The following is a 20,997-nucleotide window of genomic DNA, read 5'->3' on the forward strand; positions in this document are numbered from 1 at the left end:
CGAAGAGAACGTTGATATTATAAGTAAGAATAAAATAGAAAATGCTTCCTGAAGCTCGCCTCCTGTTCCAACAATCTTGGTCCACGCCATGTTGAGGCCAGCTTCGGCCCATGTAAGTCGTGACTCTTTTTTGGTGGTCTATGCATGTAACACCGAAAACGCCTTGGCCCTATTTTACATGTAATGATATGGTACAAATAGGTGGTACAAAGAAAGAAAACGGATGAAGACAGTATGTACGCTGCAAGGAAAAGTCGCACCTATCCCTCGCATTCTATATGGCATTGGGAGGAATCTTGTCACCCTTTTCGAGCGCCTGCTTGATGGCTTCAGAGTTGATGACGCTCCTCATGACCTTTGTCAACAGGTCTTCATCAGGCTGCTGGAAGCCCGGGCGGAAAGGCGGCAGGGCCTTGGTGCATTCGGTCAAGTCGTTGATGTTATTGACACCAAGCAGAGACATGCGGACGTACTCTGTCGCATAAGCCTAAAGTTTAGGTTGTTAGTCTCGGGAAGTCTATCCAGATGGGACGAACGTGTGACGCCGTCAGGAAAAGTCTTACCTCGTTCCACATGAACTGACCGCGCGGCCCCGCTGCGAATGCCTTCCAGACCCCATTGGTGCGCGGGTCCTGGGAAACGTTGATGTCGCTTTGGAACTTGAAGACGGCAGGAGGGGCATTGGGGTTGAGCGTCTGCTGGTAGTAGGCGATATCCCAAGTTCCGGGTGTACTGTCTTGGGGCGAGTCGGCGCGCGAGGGATCAACGAAGCGTTGCTGGCTGGTGCTGTGCGCGCCCATCAGGGCGACGAGGCCCGCTGGAGTGAAGGATTTGTCTGCGAAGAGCTTGAACAGCTTGGCTGAGCTGTCGGATGGATCCGGCAAGAGCTTCTTCACCGCGGGCGTTGTAGAGTCTTTGCGACCAACAAAGGTGCGGACTCGGGGTCCCAAGGGGCAGGAGACAGTGGCAACGTTGGACGCAGTCTGGATCAAATCGGCCATGGAGATCTTGTACCTCTTGTACTTGGCAAACCAGCCCTCCATGATATCACAGATCTCCTCAAGGCCTTTATTGTCGGAACGCGTCTTGCACTCGTTGGCAAGAATGATGGAGCCATCGGCGCCAGTGCCGCCGGTAGATTTGGACCAAGACGCCGCGTCATGGAAACCAAGGCGAATAGCACCACGTGCGACATTGTTGCAACGCCCGGCATTGCCCACCATTTGTGCCGCCATGTCGTCGGCAATGTACTTCCAGATGCAGCATTCGTCTTCTCTGCACTCCGCCGAGTTCTTGGGCGGAAGATCGGAGTCATCGTAAAAGCTCTTCAGGTCCTGGCCTGGAGCCTCGGCAGTCAAAATGTCCTTGATTGCCTGGCCGGTCGCAGTGAGTTCGCGGCCCCGAAGCGTGGCAAGATCGCCAATGAGCTCTGTCGAAGGACCGCCACCGTCCGCTTGGCGAGCCTCGAGCTTGGCATCGGCCATCATCTTATTGATGTCCATACCGGGGCGAGCAATCACAACACCGGCCAGAGCGGCAGTGATGAGAGACGTAGTCTTCATGATTGTCACGGTCCAACACTAGCGACAACAAACGAAGAATAAGCGATATAAACGATTGGAACGAATCGAACACCGCCCGAAGGTCAGGATGGCTGCAAGTCGAAGCGAAAGGTGGTAGAGCTGAAAGCGAGAGATGCAGTGCTGGCTCGAGATACCGTAACGAGAGCGATTGCCATCGTCAATTATATCTTAGTCGGAGTGCGTTACGGAATGTTCTAAAAAGCTTCTTTGACTTCCGGCTCATGGACAGCCGGCCGCTAGGACAGCGAAATCCCAAGTCTGATTCCTGACATGAGAAGATGCAGATGCAGCAGCTGCACACTTGGTCGTTCAAGTCCGTCCATGTTACATGTCTCTGAGACAGGCCCCGCGGCAGCGGCGATCCAAGCAATCTTCTCGCTCAACGTTTTGCTTTCGGCCGGTACCGTCGGTCAGCTCTAGGCATCAAAGTTGGATGGCGGTTCCGAACAATCGCCCAGAGTATCCCTGTCGATGCCATGAAGAGCATACACGCTTCAGATGCCATCGATGCTGGTTGTGTCCAGTCAATCAGCGGGGTCGTTTCGCTCAATGCCCTGCCACGAGTAGATAGACCACGACCTTATTTTGTGGGATCTGATGTCGATCGGAATGCGACCGTTGCTTCTCATTGTGGACAATGTAAGCCAAGGGAGGGACGTCTGCACGGCCACTGATAGGCGGTCGATGCGAAAAGTCAGCGGGGAGCCTCGCGATTCCAACCAAAGAGGACATGAACAGCGGGAGCCAGTTGCTCGTCTGAAGGTTATGGTCTTTGTCGGGCTAAGGCTGCAACGTGGGGCATGCTAGTCAGAAACGACAGTGTCTGTCCAGAACGGGGAATAGTCTAATGGCGAGAACGCTTGGTCGTGGCGCCGTTCAGGTCGGACAGAGAAAGTTGTGTTTGAAGGCCTCGCCGGCGGTCCGTGTGACGGAACCAGCGAGGAACTGACGAGGCTTTCCAATATGGAGAGAATGGCGACATGGTGATGGTGGCTTGCAGAACTCAGCTGAAATGTTGTTTGCACAGTCTCCGAATCGGCCGGCCAGGTCGGCGATGACGAAACTGCTGAGTTGAATGCGCTGATATCACCCGTTCGGCCGAAGAGACTTTGCATGGATAAGAATACGATGGCATGTGAAGCCTATAGTTCGGTCTCTCCATCCGTATGGTCTTGATATCCGCTGACATGAGCTCGGGTATGCGAGGCACAAGCTGGTCTCTCAGCCTCTGGAGTCGACATTTCCTTCAAGCACCTGCGGCTGACCTCTTGGTCCCTCCCACAAGACGGCCTGAGCCAGTTTCCACGTCCTCACTCCACTTGTCGAGTTCCATCTGATTCGCCGGGCAATTCTTGATCCGTGTGGCTGAACAGTCTGGAGGGACAGAATAGCTCGGATGACTCTGGGACTCGACGCTCCTGTTGATCGGCGGCGGAACCGAATCTGCACAGAACGACGTGAATATGGATAAGCGATGGGTGTCTTGCTTTCTTTTCAGTAATTTTAGGCCGCATCAACATCTGCGGCATGCCATGCAAAGGGATGCGTTTTTTGGCTATTCGTAGATCTTGGCTTCAGTCATCCGAAGTCATGTTGTCGTTACGCTTGCATGCTGAGATCTCGGCCAGATTCAGATACACGCCAGGCCATCGACCTCGCCATTACAACGGAGGAATTAGGGCCGTATCACGGTAGCCGGAGTCGTCGCATGATCGTCACCTCCAAACTAGTGTTGTCAGACCAGAACCGCCATCATGTTTTCAAGACAGCAAAATCCTTCTGGTGATATGTCTAGGGCGACTGACTTGCATGTATCGTTCCAAACCCTGCAGTAGGATGATGCCCTTGGTCTGCGGAGTCATCAGAGGATCTCGGGATTCGAAATGCCGTTAGGGCATCGATGATACCAGGCGTGCCAACGAGGCGTCTCGCCTGTTACAGACCAAAGAGCATTCGAAATCAGGTTGCTCACGATGCCTCGAAGCCATCGGCTGGATGTTCCATTGGACCTTGAGCCAAGGTCCAGACTTTGAGTGATGATTCGGAGCTGATGCATGTCGATGCCAGGCGGGGCTGGCCGTCGTTACCCGCGACACCCAGGCCATTGTCCAATTCCTCATCCCCATGGCTGGACCATCCGCCAGAGCAAGTGGCGATTACCGATCCTGTGGGGTGGACCCCTGAGCTCCCGACGGGTGATTGATGGGCAGCCCAGTCCCATGACTTGTCATGAACGCCCTCTGTGCAGCCAACGGCTTCATAGACGAGGACTTGGCCAGTCTCTGTTCCCGCCCATAGCTCGAAACCACCGGACGATCCACCAGTACCAGGGAAGACGTCGCAGGCCAGCCTTTGTTGGCTGTTGGTGGTTCGGCCCACTAGGACGCTCAGAGGCTGGCCTGTCCCACGCACATCGTAGACGAGAATGCCGTTTGCCTGTCGCTCATTGATGGCTAGATAGCGTCCACATGGGCTCCATATGGTTTGAACAATGCCGTTTCCCCCGATGTCTCGCCCGAAGTGAGACCTGTCAACGCCTTGGATGCTCCAGTTCGCAACGGCCTTGTTTGTCCGAGTCACGTCGTAGAGACCCATCCAACGGGACCAGGTGCCGGCGGCGACGATACAAGCGCCAGACTCGTCCGGGTGTTGGCTTGACAGCGCAGAGACCATTCCCTTCATGCCAACGCCGCCACCTTTGAGGAGATGCCGCTTAGAAGGGATGGTAGGGATGGTCAAGATGGGACCATCAGAGCCAGTCCGTGATACGTCAAAGTGGTCGAGGCGATTTGTCGAGCCGGCTAGGAAATGGGTCCCAGGCCAGGACCACAAGAGGGACTCAGGGCAGATGTACTCTTCTGTCTCCCGTCGGATAAGCTTGTAGGAGCATAGCGGAGGCGAAGACTGAGAGTCTGCAAAGACGTGGTAGAGCTGGATAGGGTGGTCTTTGCAGCCGAGAAGTGCAAGCTGGGTTTGCGGGTCGGCCAAGGAGAAGTAGGGTGAGACAGCTGCCGAGTAGAAGGGTTCCGGTAGACGCAGTTGCCCCTGCGGCGTCAACGTCCGGGGCCGGCCGTTGGGGTCGAGGAGATCTGCCGGCAGTACGTAGGCCGACAGCCGGTTGTCGGACGTTGAAGCGATGAGTGTTGTGCCGTCAGGAGTCCATTGGACTCCGCGAAAGAAGCTCTTGTGCTTTCCCGGTGGATCAGAATCTCTAGCGGCTATCTCGGAGGAAGCTACGAGGTCCATGGAGGGGGCGGAAAGATCGGAGGGGTCCTTGGCCGAGTTTGCTGGGTCGTAGTGTTGCTGCATGGGGTCTGCATCCTTGTTTTCCGCCGCGGGATGCATCGTTGATTAGGGTTGGAGGGCAGGTGGGCGATATTGAAGATACACTAGCATTACTCAGTGGTGGGTGTGATTGGCGATGGAAAGTGAGGCTGGATCGCGCAGGGCGTTGAAGAATCAAGATTCTGCAGGCGTGAAGATCGCAGTGATATCGTCCAGGAAGCTAAACGGGGGTAGAATGTGCAGGTATTTGCCATTGAGAAGGAGTCAAGGGCATGTGGAGGGATGGATGGGATGCTCCCCGAATCGTGTTGGCGCGGTGTGCAAGTGTCAGTGGTGATGTGATTGATGCATCGTCTTCGCCTTGAATTTGAGGTCAAGTCCGAGTCGAGCAATTGGCAAGAGGAAGATTGCAGCGCTGTGTCTGCATTACTGCATTTTCAGTTGTGACCCTGGCAAGAGTGGAGACAGCTTCGGTGAGAGGCCCTGATTGTTGCCTTCACCACTAGCCTAAACTGGCTCACCACCTTCTTCACCGACCAAGTGGGTGTGCAGGTGAAGGTCGGGTCATCATGTGGTCCGTTTCCGCTGTTGGCGAGGAAGGCAGTACCTAGCTAGGTATCTTACCGGGCAAGTTGGGGAGGGCAGGCACGTTGATCGGCAGTAGAGCCCCAGACCTCAAGCGGCTTCCTTCCTCAAGCACCAAAGTAAGGCAAGGTGAGGTGAGGCGCCTCACATACTAACCTAGGCAGTTACAACTTACGGCACGGGTTCTTGGGAGGTTTTTTGTTGTAAAGCCCCAAAGATACCGCGACTCGTGAGTGCCTTCCTTCTATGGTGTTAGGTAAGCAATGGAGCGCTCCTGCGTTTCAGCCAGGGCAGATTCAGGTACGTAAGGTAGATACGGACACGACACTACTGCGGGCAGGTGCACTGCGAAAGGAGTGGAGGTCACTAAGACAGCGACGTCATGGGGGGAGCTAGCGATGCATGTTCCTGGTCCTAGCGCTGATTGGGGAGGGACTTGCCGCCTGCAACGCCGCACCGCGCTGACACTCCGGTGACCCTACCAGCGGAAGGTACCTACTCCATTGCTCTGGCCTGCCCGCTGCGAGCCTGTGACACGAATTTCGCAGGTTGCACTGCGCCGTCCATTGTTTCCCCGTGCTCCATGCCTCTCCCGTCCTCACCTCAAACCGTACCTAAGGTACCTAGGTCACCCGTATGGCTTTCCTTCCACTCTGACACCCAATCTCCAACCCCGCTGGTGCCGGACTTAATTCCTCCAAAGCACCACAACCAGTAGACGGACTCGACAGCTCGATTGACCTTCAACACTCAAGTGTCCTTCTGCCTTGCCTTTGGTGCCCAGGTACTGTGGATCTCAGCAGGTGAGACCTTGGAGACATTCTCTCGACCCGTGGCTGGTCGACTCATCATCTCTGCAGTTTCCTGCGTATTACCTACACATCAATCTGAGCCAGGCAGGCCATCTCCTGTCCTCCATCCACTACCACCGCAACTTGCAGCCAAGTCGCCGTGGGCCGGACTCTCTCGCGCCCATCTTCGCTGTTGCCGACTCCATCGTCCCGTCTCTCTCTCTTCTCCGTCTCTCGACGACTGCATCCCCACCCAAATCACCGAACCACCGACAGGAGCGAAGCCAAGGCGAATCCAAAGTCCCGCGACTACTTATTCCTGACCTTCCGACGATTACGCAATGCTCGCCTAGCTGCTACTTCCTCTTCCATCTTGCCGCTCTGCTTTGGGTTTCCGGGACCCCGTCATCCTTCCTCTGCGACGCGACGGACAACCCGCCTGTGGTTATACTCGAGAAAGAGCTGGTGTCACTGCCCACCAAAACAGCCGAGGCTGTTCATTGCAACCCACTTCCGAGACCAACGCCTGCACATTGCCATACTCCGGACGGTCCTGCTACCAAGTATGGTTGTGACAATCTTTGACGACCGCTGCGCCGAGCTTCGCGCTCCTGGCTTCCTCAATCTGACGATTTCCATGTGAGTCCAGCTCTACGAAGGGTTTCTGTATTATGCCAAGCAACAGCTAATTTGTTCCACACAGTATCATCCTCATCGGTCTCATCGTCTCCTACCTGCCGCAGCACTACCGAATTATCGCCAGAGGCACCTCGGAAGGCATCTCGCCATGGTTCGTCTTGCTGGGAGTCACGTCCGCCACTGCCGGCTTCGCCAACATTCTGACCGTCCCGCCCTCGAGACGCGACATTGCCTGCTGTAGCGAATTGGGTACTTTCGAATGTGCTGCTGGCTTACTCGGAATTGCCCAGCTGGGCATGCAATGGATCTCCTTCGCGCTGATGTGAGTTTCCCCTCCCATGTTTGTTCGCCAATGGCACATACACGCACTAACTCGTGCCTCTGGCAGCCTTGTCCTGTTCCTCATCTTCTTCCGGTACGACAATGCGACTGTTCCCGATGAGGAGCTGGTCGATAAGCCACCCTCGTGGCACACTGCTATAATGGTCGGCTCCGTGAGCTTGATCCACGGCCTGCTCGTCATCATCCTGACTGTGGTCTTCACCACCGCGCTCAGAGACCACCTCGACTTGTGGGCAAATTTCCTCGGCGTCATGGCCGCCGCTCTTGCCGCGGTCCAGTACATTCCGCAAATCTGGACAACCTACCACATCAAGCACGTCGGCAGCTTGAGCATCCCCATGATGTGCATCCAGACCCCCGGCGGCTTCCTCTTCGCCGGAAGCCTATTTGCCCGCCTTGGCTGGGAAGGATGGAGCACGTGGGGCGTTTTCGTCCTAACTGCCTCAATACAGGGCGTTCTTCTCGCCATGGCCATTTACTACGAATTTCAGGAGCACCACGGAGAGCCGCAATCTCCAACCCTCGTCGACGAGCCAAGACGCCCTAACCCGACCAGAACATACTCGGAAGGTTGGGAGCAGGGCCTTCCTGGCCCTTACACGGCCCATCCCGAACGGTACGCCGACACAGAGGAGGAGCTGGAGCGGTTACAAGACAGAGAGGAGCGGCAGGTTGAGCGAGAGACGAGACCTCTGCTGCGTCCAGGCGGCATTGGTGACCCGCACAAGAATTACAATGCCACGGACGATTGAGTGCTCCCAATTAGAGCGCTCTTAAATTTGTTTTAGCCTGGCAACGTAGAATGTAGCAGTACTTATTTTAATAACGGGGAGACCTTGCAAATACTATTCTTCTTTTCCCCTTTTCTAGGCTGAAATACATCCCATTCGCGAAACCTTTCCACAGTGACCTAATCATCGGCGTGTTTTTTGACGGTGATGCTATACTTACCTTTGACCTCGAGATACTCGCCCACTAAGGTAGGTACCGAGCACGTGGAGCAGAAGCAGAACGACACATCCGCCGTGGAATAACCGCCAAAACACGAAAAAGTGATCGCGAAAACGACCAAAACGAAAGCGAGCAATACGACCGAACCTTAATCCTGCAAGCTGTTCTACCCATCTTGTCTCTCGTGCATGTTGCACCGCGGGGTTCCTCGGCGTTCCCGTGATCGTCGAATATTCATCGACATGGAAGCTAGCTCCCGCAGACTAAAGTTGGGTTGGATATCGCAATGTATGTATAGTGGCCCAGTGGGCTACCAATGATACAAAACAAGCCAAGCTGGCTCCGATGGAGTAGAGTAAGCACATGAACATCGTGTTTGAAGCCAAGGCCACGGCGTTATCCTCCATCCTCAATTCCAGCATTTGCCACCGCTCTGTATTTGACATCCCTGGCCTTGTCATATTCGCGACTGAATACTCTGCAGCCGGATGGAGGCCTATGAAGCTGGACCGTTTGAATGGCCTTTTCGTGTTGTAGTCCCTCGCACATTGGAGATCACCTCGTGCAGGTTTAGACCTCACTGCCTTGGGCAATATTCGTACCGAATACTCCATTTGGCTACGGTATTCTCCGACGAGGGTACATTGTCCGTCGAAAGATGTTCGATTACGATTCAGCTCACATTTAAATATCGGCATCATACCGCCAGCTCGTTAGTCGCCCTCGCCGACCAAAGCTATGTAACTGGCATTCTAGGTTTGAAAACCCGGCGAGTCTCCGTCCGAGATCTCGCTCCAGAGATCACCGCAGTTTGACTGCTCCCAATGCCACATGCGTGGGCATGCTCTATGAAATAAGCGTCTCAAACGTATCTAACCAACAGATCCCTTCTTCCTCCAAGCTTCGTAGGCATCTACTCACAAAAGCAGTCTATTAGAGTGCGGTGGAAAGGCCCGGTTTGCAACAAGAGCGATGCTGCGACAGGCAGCAAAATTCTTAGCACATCTCCCACAGAGGACGAGGCAAGACTGTATGCTTCTTCGGACTCGACCGCTTGCCTTGCTCCCGTACCGTCACGTACACCACCCGGCGGGCAGGCTCGCCTGTAGTGACAGAGTGGGATTGTAGACCGTAGTAATCCGAGATGGAATGCGTCAACCATCGCCTGTAGAACACCAAGGTCAATAAACATCGCAAAGAGAGAGGGAGCAGGGCCATACTTGAAAGAAGCACTCTCGTCATCCCCCAGCGAGTCAAACACCATCCCGTCATCAACCTTCTCACTCCCCACCTCCCGCCTAGCCTTCTTCCACCCCTTGCCAGCAGAAGCCATCCCCTTCCTGCCGACAAACACAATCTCCTCGTCCTCGCTATCTCCCTCCGCATCGCTCGCCTCGCTCCGCTCCTTCAAGAAACTCCGCACGGGTTCTTCGAGCACACGCACCCAGCCGCGAACGGCGGGCGTCCGCTTTGCAGTATCGCGCAGGTCGCGCGGCACCTCGCCGACAGACAAGCCCGTCGCGGACCCGTCCTTCCGTTGCTGCTTCTTGCGCTGAGCCTGGAGCTTGGCGGTCTTCTCTTCGATGCGTTGGCGGAGGCCGGTATCCCAGTACTGGGCGACTTGGTAGGGGACGACTTGGACCGGGTAGGTTGGATGGACTTCCCAGTCGCTTGGGAGGGGCGGTTGAGCGTTTGGTACGCCAATGAGGCGATCTATGAGACGGGAACAACGTGGTTAGCTATTGGAAGACAAAGAAAGACCAGGGTGATGTGTTCATCATTGCAAGTCCTCCTGTATCCAAGAGAAGGGAAGGCTCACCATTCTCCCATCGCCGACGCGCCCGACTCCCCTCATTCCCCTTCAAAAGCTGCTCTCTTTTTTTCTGACTATCCCGCCTGCTCAATGGTCGACGGATAGGCGTCTGTTGTACAGTCGTTGTCTTCTCGGCGGCAATCGTGACAGCAGCAGAGGCCTTCTTGACCTGCTCATCGAGGTCGATAGTCAGCGGCGTTCCCGTGCCGCGGGCAATGGGGCTAACGCTCAGGGACTCGAGGGCGGATACAGTCCAGGCCTCGATATCAACGGAGCCGGCGGTCGCGCTCTGGGCTGCGACGTGGGCGGCGACCGGAGTCTGGGACTGGGGTGGCGGCGAGGAGACGGTGTTTGGGATCTGGTGGTCGATGGCCTCAGGGGGAGGGACGGCGCTGAAGATTGCCATGTTGGGTGGTCGGGGTGATGATCGCGTGAAGGGATGGCTTTCGGCGGCAGCAGTGGGATCGGGAATTGGATAAGGTAGATGGATGGATGCTGAGAGCGGAACGCGGAGAGGAAGAGCCAGAGGAGAGGTGACGGGAGGTAGGGTTCAGGGCTGCCGATAAGGGGGCGATAACGGCGGCGATCGCGGGGTGGGTGCTGCAGATAACAGAGAGTTTAGGTGGTTGGGGAGAAGACGGGGGCTTGGTGCTGTGAGGCGTCTATCGCAGGTCTAGGGGCTGTTCTCGAGGGTAAGGATTCTAATAATGCGTAGAGGTCTAAGGTAGGTAGATCATACATGTACGACAATGGTAGTTGAAATGAGGATGAAGTGGGAATGGCATTACTGGGGGAGATCGATGATGGCGACCGGGGTTGGATTAGCTCCGGGGGGAAGTAGTGTGCAGTGGATGACACACTTGATTTGGGAGCTTCGGCCAATCACGATGCGAGCGCAAACCACGTCTTCTCATTCGGCGTGATTCACAAGAGCCAATTATGGCGGCTCTTGAATCACGTCGACTCATCTTTGCTCATTCAAATGCCTCACACAGCTGAATGATAATAAACAGTTCGAAGGCGACTTCTATCACTGGAAATTGTACTACTCCGGGCTTTAGTGGTACTCTCAGGCATTTGCGTGGGGCATAGTGAGATTGTTTGTACCTTGTTTCACTAGGTAGGTACTTGTAGTAAGTGAGTAACTACCAAAACGGCGCGAAGCATCGTTCTCAGGACGCAACCCTACTTCTCTCATCACTTCACATCAGTCTTATCTGCTCTTATGCTCCCCACCGACTTCTGTATTCCCAAAATCCTTTTCATCCTGCTGCAGGTTGCATGGTACCATCGCCGGGGTATTTGCGAATGAGTTGAAGTCCGCGAGTGTGTTTCGATCTTAGGGAGAACTCTCCCTCCATAACTGCTCATCTCCATGGTATATCATGAGTAGTTTGACTGGCTTCTTCTGAACTTGAAGCCTAGTTCATATGGCAGATATCCAAGTACCAGTCTTGCGCTACCCAGGCCTCAGCTTTGCTACAAGCGCCATACGTGCATGAAGCGAGGGCATGGTGGGACCAGAAGCGCATGTGGAACATCTTGTCCATACAAAAGTCGTAGACGCTGACTTTGTTGATGTTGGGGGGGTACAGGTGATTCTCGCTTTGGAGACAACCCTGCCAGCATTCGGGGAGCTGGTGAATTGGAAGTGGCCCCCTTGAGAGCGTTTCTTCGTCCTTGGGTCCTCCAAGTTCTCCTGCAACTGCAAGGGAGACGCTGGAGAGGACGGCGAAGATTGTCGTCGTTGGCTTCATTTTGGTGGTTGGTTGATGTGTTGTGAAGTGGAGTCTCTTGTGATGTTCGTTGCGTCTCCTGAGTGTGCCAACAAGCTTGTGTGGATCGCGAAGCTTGACTGATAAGTGATGCCGGATGAAGATGGATGCTTTGTTTATAGAAGAGCAGCCAATGAGTGATGAAGCTTGTGAATGACAGATGCTTACTGACGAGGAATGAAACTTGAGGAGGCCTAATTCCTAAGAATCAGAGACGTTGTAAATGGAAGAGTGCCTTCGGTCTGAGCGTCCTATCGTGCTTTTCTGGGAGGTATCGTGCTCTTTATGTATCTGTCCATACCATCTATATCCGTCCTGCCGCTCAAGACCTAGAACCTTAACCGAAAATTACTCGTGACCTCAAAGGTCAACATCCACGAACCTTGAGAACTACGCTTATACATGGAGTGTCAAATTGAGGCTAACAGTTCGGTATCAAGGTTCTCACGCAACCTAAGGCTGGCCTGTTGGCCAAGAGGCGCCCCGGCCACATAAGGTTTCCCAAGGCCATGGTATGCCGCGAAGCCTCCACCCTGCGTAAATTTCAAGATGGAAAGTCTCCTTTGTCAGTCACGAGTATTGGAATACCATACCTCAGTTAAGATACGAGCAAACGGGAAGGTGGTCTTGAACGAATCGTGAGCCATGTCCGATCTACTGACGTTGTCACTTTGAGATTACTGCCGACAGATAGGCTTGGACCTTGCGAAGCTTCGATTTCTCGTCTGCTAGTGTCACTTTCGCCAAAGCTTGTGGGATGGCCACCAAAAGTCCTCGGCGGCAAACGCTGGGCAGTAGGTGATTGGTAACCTGCGAAAGAGACTAGAGCTGCTGAGAGAAATTGTCGTAGCGGACGAGGAAGCACCTTCTACGCCCTTCCTCCTAAAATGGACGCTTAGACAAGCCGTTAGACTACCGTATAGCTGGCCGTTGAAAGAGAGCAGTTCGACATCAAGACCTCGTGTCTTTCGCGCAAGCTGGAGCTCATACCGCTTGACTAGGTACTTGGAGTTCAACAGGTACCTTCTTCTACGTGTCGAATAGAATCCCAAAGAGCTCTTACCTTAGTAACTTGGCTACCTTCCAGGCTGCTGGCTGCTGAGGAGATGGGTCGAGACGTTCCGATACTTGATTCTGTCTACCAGAGCTCACCGTAGTGGATTCCAATCCCTGACACCTCCTTCTGCCATGTAAGGTAAGGGAAGATACCTCGACCTACCTACCTTCCTTAATATTGACGTGGAAAGAGCTCCGACAGTAGTTTCATACTCTGCCATAACGGCCAGACCGCTCGCCGCCGCCGAAATACCTCAACTATGCTACGGATGACTGCCCACAAGCACTCAGTCAACAAGGAAATGAGGCGATCTAAGACGGAACTAGGATGATCTAATCATACATCTAGCACTGCATATTGGGGGTCTGGTAAGAGGGGAAGTGGGTGTGAGGTCGCCACGCCGACATTTTCTCCCAACTACCTTACAAGAGGCTTTTGCAGGCAGAAAGGTCGTTTGCCCGGTCAGCACCTCTTTCCTAATCCACGATAAAGGGACTCAAACATCAGAAACGGCAAGTCCAATTTAATTGCTTATCATTTGGTGCAGGCACCTTATCTTCACTATTACCTGGGTATTTCAATTAATTTGTTGTACACTTTCCTTTCTCAGTGGCGTCTTGAACACTACGAACCCATAACTATGCCATTTCCATTTTGAGGTGTGGAAGGAGCTCGCTCGGACTTTCGATAAGGTAGATGTTCTCATCGTCCTTTTCCTTCTCTCTTGATTGATCTCAAAATAAGCAAGATGACCCTGGAGACTGCCTCCATAAGGTACGCTTAGAAGTGACCTGACCAGGGCAGAAGCGAGCAAGTGAGGCGGATGAGGTCCTGTCATTGACCAGAAGTCCTACAGATTGATGGCCTGTGTCCGACTTCAGGTTTTCCCGGCACCCTTCGGAAATTTCAAACGTAATACTGCTGTAGGAGTCAGGAAAGCACTGCGCTCTGCCGCCCATCAGTTGGTGACCCACCTATTCCAACCTAGGTACCTACCTAGGTGGAAGGTGGGACGGCGTGGACAGGAGCGGGTCAAACTCTCCGGGCCAATCACAGCAGCTCATTTTGACCACCAACGTAACTGCCTTCCTCGAGCTACCTACCTACCTTAGTGAGGCGACGGGTACCTCGCGTCCAGTCGCCATGCAATGGGAAAGACCGCAGAATTGTAGCTCCTTACACTTTAAATCGTCGACTGATCGATTCAATCAAGCCGACCACGTCATTGTTGCGTGACTGCTCTTCGAAAGGGAGGTGAAGATCGGATTCTCGAGGAAAGTGTGAGTCCGCTGACATGAGGAAGGGCATCCCGTCGGAATGACTGTCGGGCGATGGTAAGTTTCTGTCCTTGATGCTTGTTGCAAAACTTCGACTTCTTGCCTCTGCAGTCCCCGGCCTTCCATGCCCGTCAGTTCGGATGCTTGCCCAAGGTAGTCTGGTGGGAAAGCCAACAGATACATTCAGATTCCTAGTCACGCATCGTATTTGCTGTTATTGCGGATCTTCCATGCGAGATTGCTGCGTCAGGTTAGATGGGAGAATCCCGTACGTCTTGTCTAGGTAAGTAAGGTAGGTTAGGTATTCTGCTTCCACGGGTCTTCCTCTGTTCTTGTAAGCTCTCGTCACATACATCTTGCCGCCTCTTGCTCTTCCGAGTCCAACCACCTTAGTCGTTCTTTCCTGTCATCGAGACCCCTGGGAGCCTGCTAGAGACAGGAAGGTACCTTATTACATGAATAGAGACGCGGTACGCGGGCATGCTGAAGCTTGTGTGGTGGTGGAAAGAACGAAAAATGAATGGACTTTGATCACCGTCATCTCAGACCTTAATGCGTCTTTCCTCAAGGCGGGCAAGGTATGTGAAGGGAGTCTGGAAACATGGGTAAAAGACACGGTTCGCCAGTGATTGCTATTTGTTGCTCATGACGATTCAAGTGTGTTGATAGCTGCTGCAATTCCTGCCATGCAGGGAGCACTTCCTTCCTACCTTGAAAGTTAGTATTCTTTGGGGTGCCTTCCGCTCCTCGACATGGCGTTCCTTCCCTCGTTGTCTCTCAAAGCCCTTGTCGTCATTGTGGTGCCTCCATGCCTGACGAACCTGCTGGTTCTTGAGAAGGAGGAAGGTACGGGGACTCATGATCAGGCCAGAGAAGGAAGGAAGCCCGCAAAAACTCTCTCGTGGGCGTTCTACTTAATCCCCTTCTCGCCCCTTTCCCCTCTTCTGAACTTCTTCTCTTCTTCGGACCACGAGTAACGTACGTTGACCACCCCCAAAGGACGAGTTTTCGATCAAACTTTGCTGACTTGACTACAGACGAATCTCAAGTGAACTGCCTTCTCGTCTTTTTTTTCGTCTACTCTTTGTCCTTTCATCAGAACCTGCCGCAATCTGCTCTCCGCCGCCGCCATCTGCTCTCTGCCGCCGCCGCCGCCGCCGCAGCCATGGAATCCGTTGTTGAGACGGTTTCCTCCTCCGCCGCCTGGGTGATTGGCGTGACCCTGGCCATCGCCAACGCCTCGTTCGCATGGGTCTCTGCCTGGATCCCGGTTTTGTTGGTCTTCGACATGGCCGCGACCTCTTGGTGGGTCTGTCATTCTTTGGGTTCGTCCAATGTCCATCCCATCATCCCATCAAATCATCCCTTCTTTACTAACCGGTTCAAGCGACCATGTTCTTCATCCCTGCCCTCCAAGATCAACCTGCCTGGGCCGCTTTCGTCCCGATCTCTCGTGACCTCGCCACTGCCTACGCCCTCTTGGTTGTTTACGTCTTCGTCCTCTTTCACACAGCTGGCTGCCTGGTGTCCCTCTGGTGGTATTCGTACTGCATTATACGACGAGGGTACCGGATCCCGAGAGGAGCTGTCACCCGCCGAAAGGTGGTTATGCAGACCCTGGCCGACGCCGACGATTCCCGGTACTGGTTCGACCTGGGGTTCCGACCCAACCTCTGCCTTCGCTGCTCCCGTAACGCCGACTTGGAAGGTGGGGAGGGCCCTGGGTCGATACTGGACCGGATGTACCACGGCACGACGAACAAGGGGGTGGACTTGGGGTGCATCGCGCTCTTTGACCACTATGTAAGTTATCCTCCTTCTCCCTCGTGTTGGCAGAGCTCGGCTAATGATTCTGGTCATCTGATCTAGTGTTGGTGGTTGTGGTGCCCGGTCTCCTTGGAGACTCAGAAGCCATACCTGCTCTTTATGGGTTGGGTTGTGGTCTTCCACCTTTACTCTTTGGGGGTTCTCTGCTGGCCTCTGGCGTCCTTTGGAACCAGGTGGTCGCTGCCCCCTGCTGTCGTGGCTGCCGGAGCCCTTCCCTTCGTATTCCTGTGGGTGAAGAAGGCGCCATTCCGGGGTCAATGGGTTAACCAGGGACTTCGGAACCAGACGCACAAAGAGACGACGGCGTATATCCGGAACCTCCCCCAGCAGGCATGGCCGATGGGGATTGCCGGGCCTAACGGCTTGGAGCATGTGACGGTTGGATTTAACCCGTGGGATCTCGGCGCAATGGGAAACCTGCGCGCGGTGCTAGGCGACAGCATCTGGGAGTGGCCTTTCTTCTGGCGTACCCCTCGCAGGGTGCGTGAATTCGGTGCTCACCCCGATTGGGATCTCCCTTTCGGACCTCGGTGGGGCCAGTTCATGGAAGATCGTGCTCTGGTTGTACCAGTTGGGGGTCTACCGGATGGCATTAGCCTCGCTCCTCTCCCTCCCGCCCTCCGCAACGACATTTCGCGGCGCCGACGCATTTGGAGTTCGGAGGATTAGGCTGGCCGGGGGCCAGCGACTTGAGGTCGGTTACTCGCCTCGTCGCGCCCTGGCACACGGTTGGCGGTCGGTTACGCGCCCCTCCGTGACGGCTTGAGGTCGGATTTACTCGCCTCGCCCAGTCTACTCTCGACAATACATGCAGCCTGCCGTGCAAACAGGCACCAATATGTATTACGCCTTCTCAGGACTGATGATCCTGGCAGGCCTCGCCCATCCATTCGAAATTTCGTTTGGACTTGGAGGATGACAACCTCTTTAAAAAATACGGCCGACAATGTCGCACCTTCACGCTGGTGTCGGCTGTCAGTAGTCGGAATTGCGATCGGGCGATCGAAGACGACGAAGCCAACGCGACGGCGGGTCACTGTTCTGTCATTGGAACACAACCTGCCACCCCTGGGTCTCTCAAACTCTCGACAAGTCACACACTCACACTCACATTCACACTCACTCTCACTCTCACTCTCACTCTCACTCTCAACTTCAACAAACACACATTGTGACTTCGAACTCTTGCCTACCATCAAACACACGCCAGGCATTGTTCACCCCAGGGTTCCTTGCAGTCTCAACACTCTACACTCATCTCATCACTCCGGACCCATTGCACATCTATCATACCATCTGCAATGTGGCTTTGGCACAGGAAGTTTGCACAGCTACCTGCGAGACTGCAATCAACAGAGGCTCATCACCTCGGTAACCAACCTCGGCAATCATCCACACCTTGCCTTGAGGTTCGACCACCACTCTTCACTCAACAACATTCTCTTTCAACACTGTCTCCACAGACTCTTGACACAACTTATTTCCGACACAATCACGAACATCGGATGATTCATCAGTCGATCGAGACATCAGTTGAGCGACACATCGCTTGAACAACACATCAGTTCAACGGCACATCAGCTGACTGACACATCAGTCAATCAACATGGATAGCACCTTCGCTTCTCCATCATCAACATCTCTGGACTCCGCTTCAGATCGGCACATGGATGGTTTCTTCCTCATCCACGACTCACTTTGATCCATCTCTGGTCAAATTTGGTTCTCCATGCACTCGAACCATCTCTCCACATGCTTTCCAAGCAGCAGCAACTCGACCATTTGTCCTCATCCCATTCTTACCAATCGATGACCTTTGGTTGACCCTCCAACATCCTTAAGACGTAACAATCTTGAGACGTAACACTCACACATCACGTCTCTTACCCGAACATTCTCGTTTCTGGGGCAGCAGAAACTCGGCAAACTATTTCGGCAGTTCTCACACTTTTGACTTCAAGCTCTTGGCTCTCTGTTCTCTTCATGATTCTTGGGCCACAGATACTCGGCATTTCACTTTCAGCCAACTATTTCATCTTCTTTGACTCTGGTCTTGGCACAGTGTTCCTGAAGCAGCAGGAATACGACACACTTCTCTCATCCACACTCTCGGCTTGCGACTTAGCACTCGCGAACTCAGCCTTCTTCTTTCATCTCGTTTCTGGGGCAGCAGAAACGCGTCACTCCATTTTGACGCAGCACTCCATTTCGGGTCATCACTTCATTCCCTTCACTTCGGTTTCCTTTTTTCTCACCCGCACTCTCAGCTCGCGACTTGGCACTCGTGAACTCAACCTTCTTCTCTCATCTCGTTTCTGGGGCAGCAGAAACGCGTCACTCCACTTTGATGCAACACTCCATTCTGGGTCATCACTTCATTTCACTCAGTTCAGTTTCCTTTGGCAGAGGAATTTGACAACTCATTACCTTTCTTCAACTCTTTCGGCAAATCTTTTCTTCACTTCGCGTTTCTGGGGCAGCAGAAACCCGACAACTCACCTCATTCAACATCTCTGAATTTCATTTCACTTTCCTCTGGCGGGAGGAATCAACGCTTCACACTTCTTTTTCTCTGGCCATTCCTGGCTACTCTTCACGTTTATGGGGCAGCAGAAACTGGGCACTTCACTCCGATTCGGCAATTTGGACCGGTTCGGCCTTCACTTCATGTTCCTGGTCATCGGAAGCCTGGCACAAACATATCCTTCAACTTCTTTGGCACCTTCTTGCCTTCACCTCACGTTTCTGGGGCAGCAGAAACTTGGCATCTCGCCTTATTCAACAACTTTAAACTTCACTTCACTTTCCTCTGGCGCGAGGAAACCAGTGCTTCACACTTTCACTCGGCATTTCTGGGGCAGCAGAAATGTTCTCTCCTCACTTCGCTCTCTTGGCAACTTGAGCTCGACACCCAACGCATCAATCATCTTGTTTGGACTTCTCTCTTTTCCTTGCTTCCCATTCTTCTTCTGAGATAGCAGAAGCAGACATATGGCTCAACACATCTCATTTTTCACTCCCCGTTCCTCCGGCGACAGGAACCCAACAGATCACACTTTCTCTTCTTTTGCACTCTCCCCATGTGTCTGGGGCAGCAGAAGCTCCTCAAATCACATGACAACGGCCCCTCTGATTCATCTCACTTCCAATGTCACAGGAGCTTGGCACTCCTCGCATATTCAAACCCTTCAAGCAATCTTCTATCTTTCAGCTTGCTTTTGAGGCAGCAGAAGCACCACACTTGACCACCCGCCGATCTCTATTCAAAACAGCCAGGCATCTCTCTCATTTCATTCTTGGATCAGCAAGGGTGATACACAACTCGCTCATCCAGCTGTTTGGCACTCTTCTCTCGGCTTTGCATCGGCACTTTTGGAGTCGGCTTCATTTGCTGACTCTTGGCGGCTGTCTTCGGGGCCTGCGGCGGACATCCCCCGGCCACCAGGCGGCAAATCGTCAGTCATTCATTATTGTCCACCTTTCTTCTTGATGCGACCTCGTCACTTGGAACCTTCACATCGGAGACGCCTTTCGACAAACGGGAAGGGGTCCGGTTGGCGCCGAGCTGAGAAGCGTTCTTCACAGAACATTCCTTCAATGGGCACTTGAATGCTCAACCATTCTTCTCAGTAGATGGATCAATCGCACGCAACTGGGCGATCTGTTTGTCTTTTTCACATACCCGGGGCGTGAATGCTAGGGCGGTGGAAAGATATGGCCTACCCGTGCTCACCCAAAGGCTTGTACTCTCGTCACGATCTAACGTTGCAGCTGCTGATCAGCACAGGTACCAGAACAACAGATCACGCAGCGCTAGCGTCTTGCTAATTCAGTCACTTGGAGCTTGCAGGCTGCGAGCTCAGAGTTGCAGTCGAGCGTTGTAACGGGACGTTGCAAGCCACCACCAATCAACGCCATAGACACCGGTACTTGAACCAGGATCAAGTACGTCACATCTTGATCGACATTCCATGATGGAAATGTACTGATGTTCCGGCACAGGTGACGACGGTCTCATCGCTTTGCGAGCCAACCAGTATTTGGAGGTCTGCTCATGGTATGGTTTGGAATTACTGACCTGTGCTTCAGCTTCTTGAGTCGAAGTCTGGCCGCGCTTGTGGCTGTGTCGAAGCTCCTACTCGGACGACGCGTAAGGGTTCAACAGAGGCACGAAGATACGTTGCCGTGTCGCATATTGAATGGTCACCGAAACGGTATGTCTCGATTCAATTACTCTGTGCCCCTGCTTGACCACTGACCACAAGTCTCCGTCCAGTTCCCAGACAACTGCCAAGTCCAGACAGAATGCCGACTTTGAGAGACAAAATAGGGTATTGGTGGAAAGGGACATCTTGATCGGGTTGGAAAAGCTAGAGGATCGTTTTGGGATCCGCTACATGGAGGATTATCTAGAGGGCAAGGGGAGATGGCCAAGGGATGGAGTGCGGAACACCAGGGCATACTTGAGGCGAAAGTCATTCAGGACACGTGCATTTGGAGGCGATGAGCGATGCCATACATGGTAGAAGCAACGCGTTCAGATCTGTCGTTTGACAAGCAACCTCCGATAGGCAATTGTCAGCGATCTCTTGAGCTCCTGCCTATGATGACTTCGGTGTTTTCGCAGGATCAACGCAGGAATTTAGGTTTTGTTTCCACGCGCACATGTTTGCAAGTGCTGTAGTTCCTCTTTGTTGGAAGTCGATGCCAGGAGCATCTCGCCTACGAATCGCCGAGGTAAAACACGTTTAACAAAGAAGATGAACGTTGCAGAATTCTACTCGGCTGGGATCAAAGTCATACCAAGCTTGCAAATTGATCGACAGCATCAGGATGAACGGCCTCGCCACGTACGTCGTGGTGTCTCCTGGTCGTTGAGGCAAAGGAAGCGGCCCCGCTTTGGGGGGGGGGAAACGGCAACGCACCGTTGCCCGTCGGGGCCCGGGCGGACAAAGAAGCTATTCAGGTTGTGGTGAGCTTCGCCGTGAATAGCTTCTTTGTTTGTTGTGAACACAGTCAAAATCAAAGGCTTGATCATTCCTGGGTATCGCGTCTAGTTTAAACATCTCAAA

At 53.5% G+C, this 20,997-nt stretch overlaps 7 protein-coding genes across 7 annotated transcripts; 3 read left to right on the forward strand and 4 right to left on the reverse strand.

Moving 5' to 3' along the window:
- Window positions 1–274: 274 nt before the first annotated feature.
- Window positions 275–1,562, reverse strand: CLUP02_17849 (peroxidase; the record flags this gene model as incomplete). Its single annotated transcript, XM_049296753.1, has 2 exons — window positions 275–487; window positions 564–1,562. 2 exons carry the CDS (start codon window positions 1,560–1,562, stop codon window positions 275–277), a joined length of 1,212 nt encoding a protein of 403 aa, XP_049137977.1.
- A 1,989-nt stretch (window positions 1,563–3,551) lies between these two features.
- CLUP02_17850 (WD repeat domain-containing protein) lies at window positions 3,552–4,928 on the reverse strand (the record flags this gene model as incomplete). The annotated part of the gene is made up of 1 exon (XM_049296754.1): window positions 3,552–4,928. The coding sequence occupies one exon, from the start codon at window positions 4,926–4,928 to the stop codon at window positions 3,552–3,554; it is 1,377 nt and encodes a 458-aa protein (XP_049137978.1).
- A 1,881-nt stretch (window positions 4,929–6,809) lies between these two features.
- Window positions 6,810–7,977, forward strand: CLUP02_17851 (ATP synthase F0; the record flags this gene model as incomplete). Its single annotated transcript, XM_049296755.1, has 3 exons — window positions 6,810–6,883; window positions 6,948–7,205; window positions 7,272–7,977. 3 exons carry the CDS (start codon window positions 6,810–6,812, stop codon window positions 7,975–7,977), a joined length of 1,038 nt encoding a protein of 345 aa, XP_049137979.1.
- Window positions 7,978–9,172: 1,195 nt separating this feature from the next.
- On the reverse strand, window positions 9,173–11,066 carry CLUP02_17852 (uncharacterized protein; the record flags this gene model as incomplete). Its single annotated transcript, XM_049296756.1, has 4 exons — window positions 9,173–9,341; window positions 9,397–9,889; window positions 9,996–10,484; window positions 11,036–11,066. 4 exons carry the CDS (start codon window positions 11,064–11,066, stop codon window positions 9,173–9,175), a joined length of 1,182 nt encoding a protein of 393 aa, XP_049137980.1.
- Window positions 11,067–11,410: 344 nt separating this feature from the next.
- Window positions 11,411–13,885, reverse strand: CLUP02_17853 (uncharacterized protein; the record flags this gene model as incomplete). The annotated part of the gene is made up of 11 exons (XM_049296757.1): window positions 11,411–11,910; window positions 11,981–12,045; window positions 12,191–12,322; window positions 12,380–12,418; window positions 12,503–12,768; window positions 12,845–12,934; window positions 13,034–13,078; window positions 13,164–13,186; window positions 13,504–13,554; window positions 13,618–13,769; window positions 13,818–13,885. 11 exons carry the CDS (start codon window positions 13,883–13,885, stop codon window positions 11,411–11,413), a joined length of 1,431 nt encoding a protein of 476 aa, XP_049137981.1.
- Window positions 13,886–14,850: 965 nt separating this feature from the next.
- Window positions 14,851–16,594, forward strand: CLUP02_17854 (DHHC zinc finger domain-containing protein; the record flags this gene model as incomplete). Its single annotated transcript, XM_049296758.1, has 4 exons — window positions 14,851–14,944; window positions 15,136–15,423; window positions 15,486–15,901; window positions 15,968–16,594. 4 exons carry the CDS (start codon window positions 14,851–14,853, stop codon window positions 16,592–16,594), a joined length of 1,425 nt encoding a protein of 474 aa, XP_049137982.1.
- Window positions 16,595–18,526: 1,932 nt separating this feature from the next.
- On the forward strand, window positions 18,527–18,898 carry CLUP02_17855 (uncharacterized protein; the record flags this gene model as incomplete). Its single annotated transcript, XM_049296759.1, has 1 exon — window positions 18,527–18,898. The coding sequence occupies one exon, from the start codon at window positions 18,527–18,529 to the stop codon at window positions 18,896–18,898; it is 372 nt and encodes a 123-aa protein (XP_049137983.1).
- Between the last annotated feature and the right edge of the window lie 2,099 nt (window positions 18,899–20,997).

Source organism: Colletotrichum lupini, chromosome 10 (assembly GCF_023278565.1).
Source record: "Colletotrichum lupini chromosome 10, complete sequence".
Classification (NCBI taxonomy): Eukaryota; Fungi; Ascomycota; class Sordariomycetes; order Glomerellales; family Glomerellaceae; genus Colletotrichum; species Colletotrichum lupini.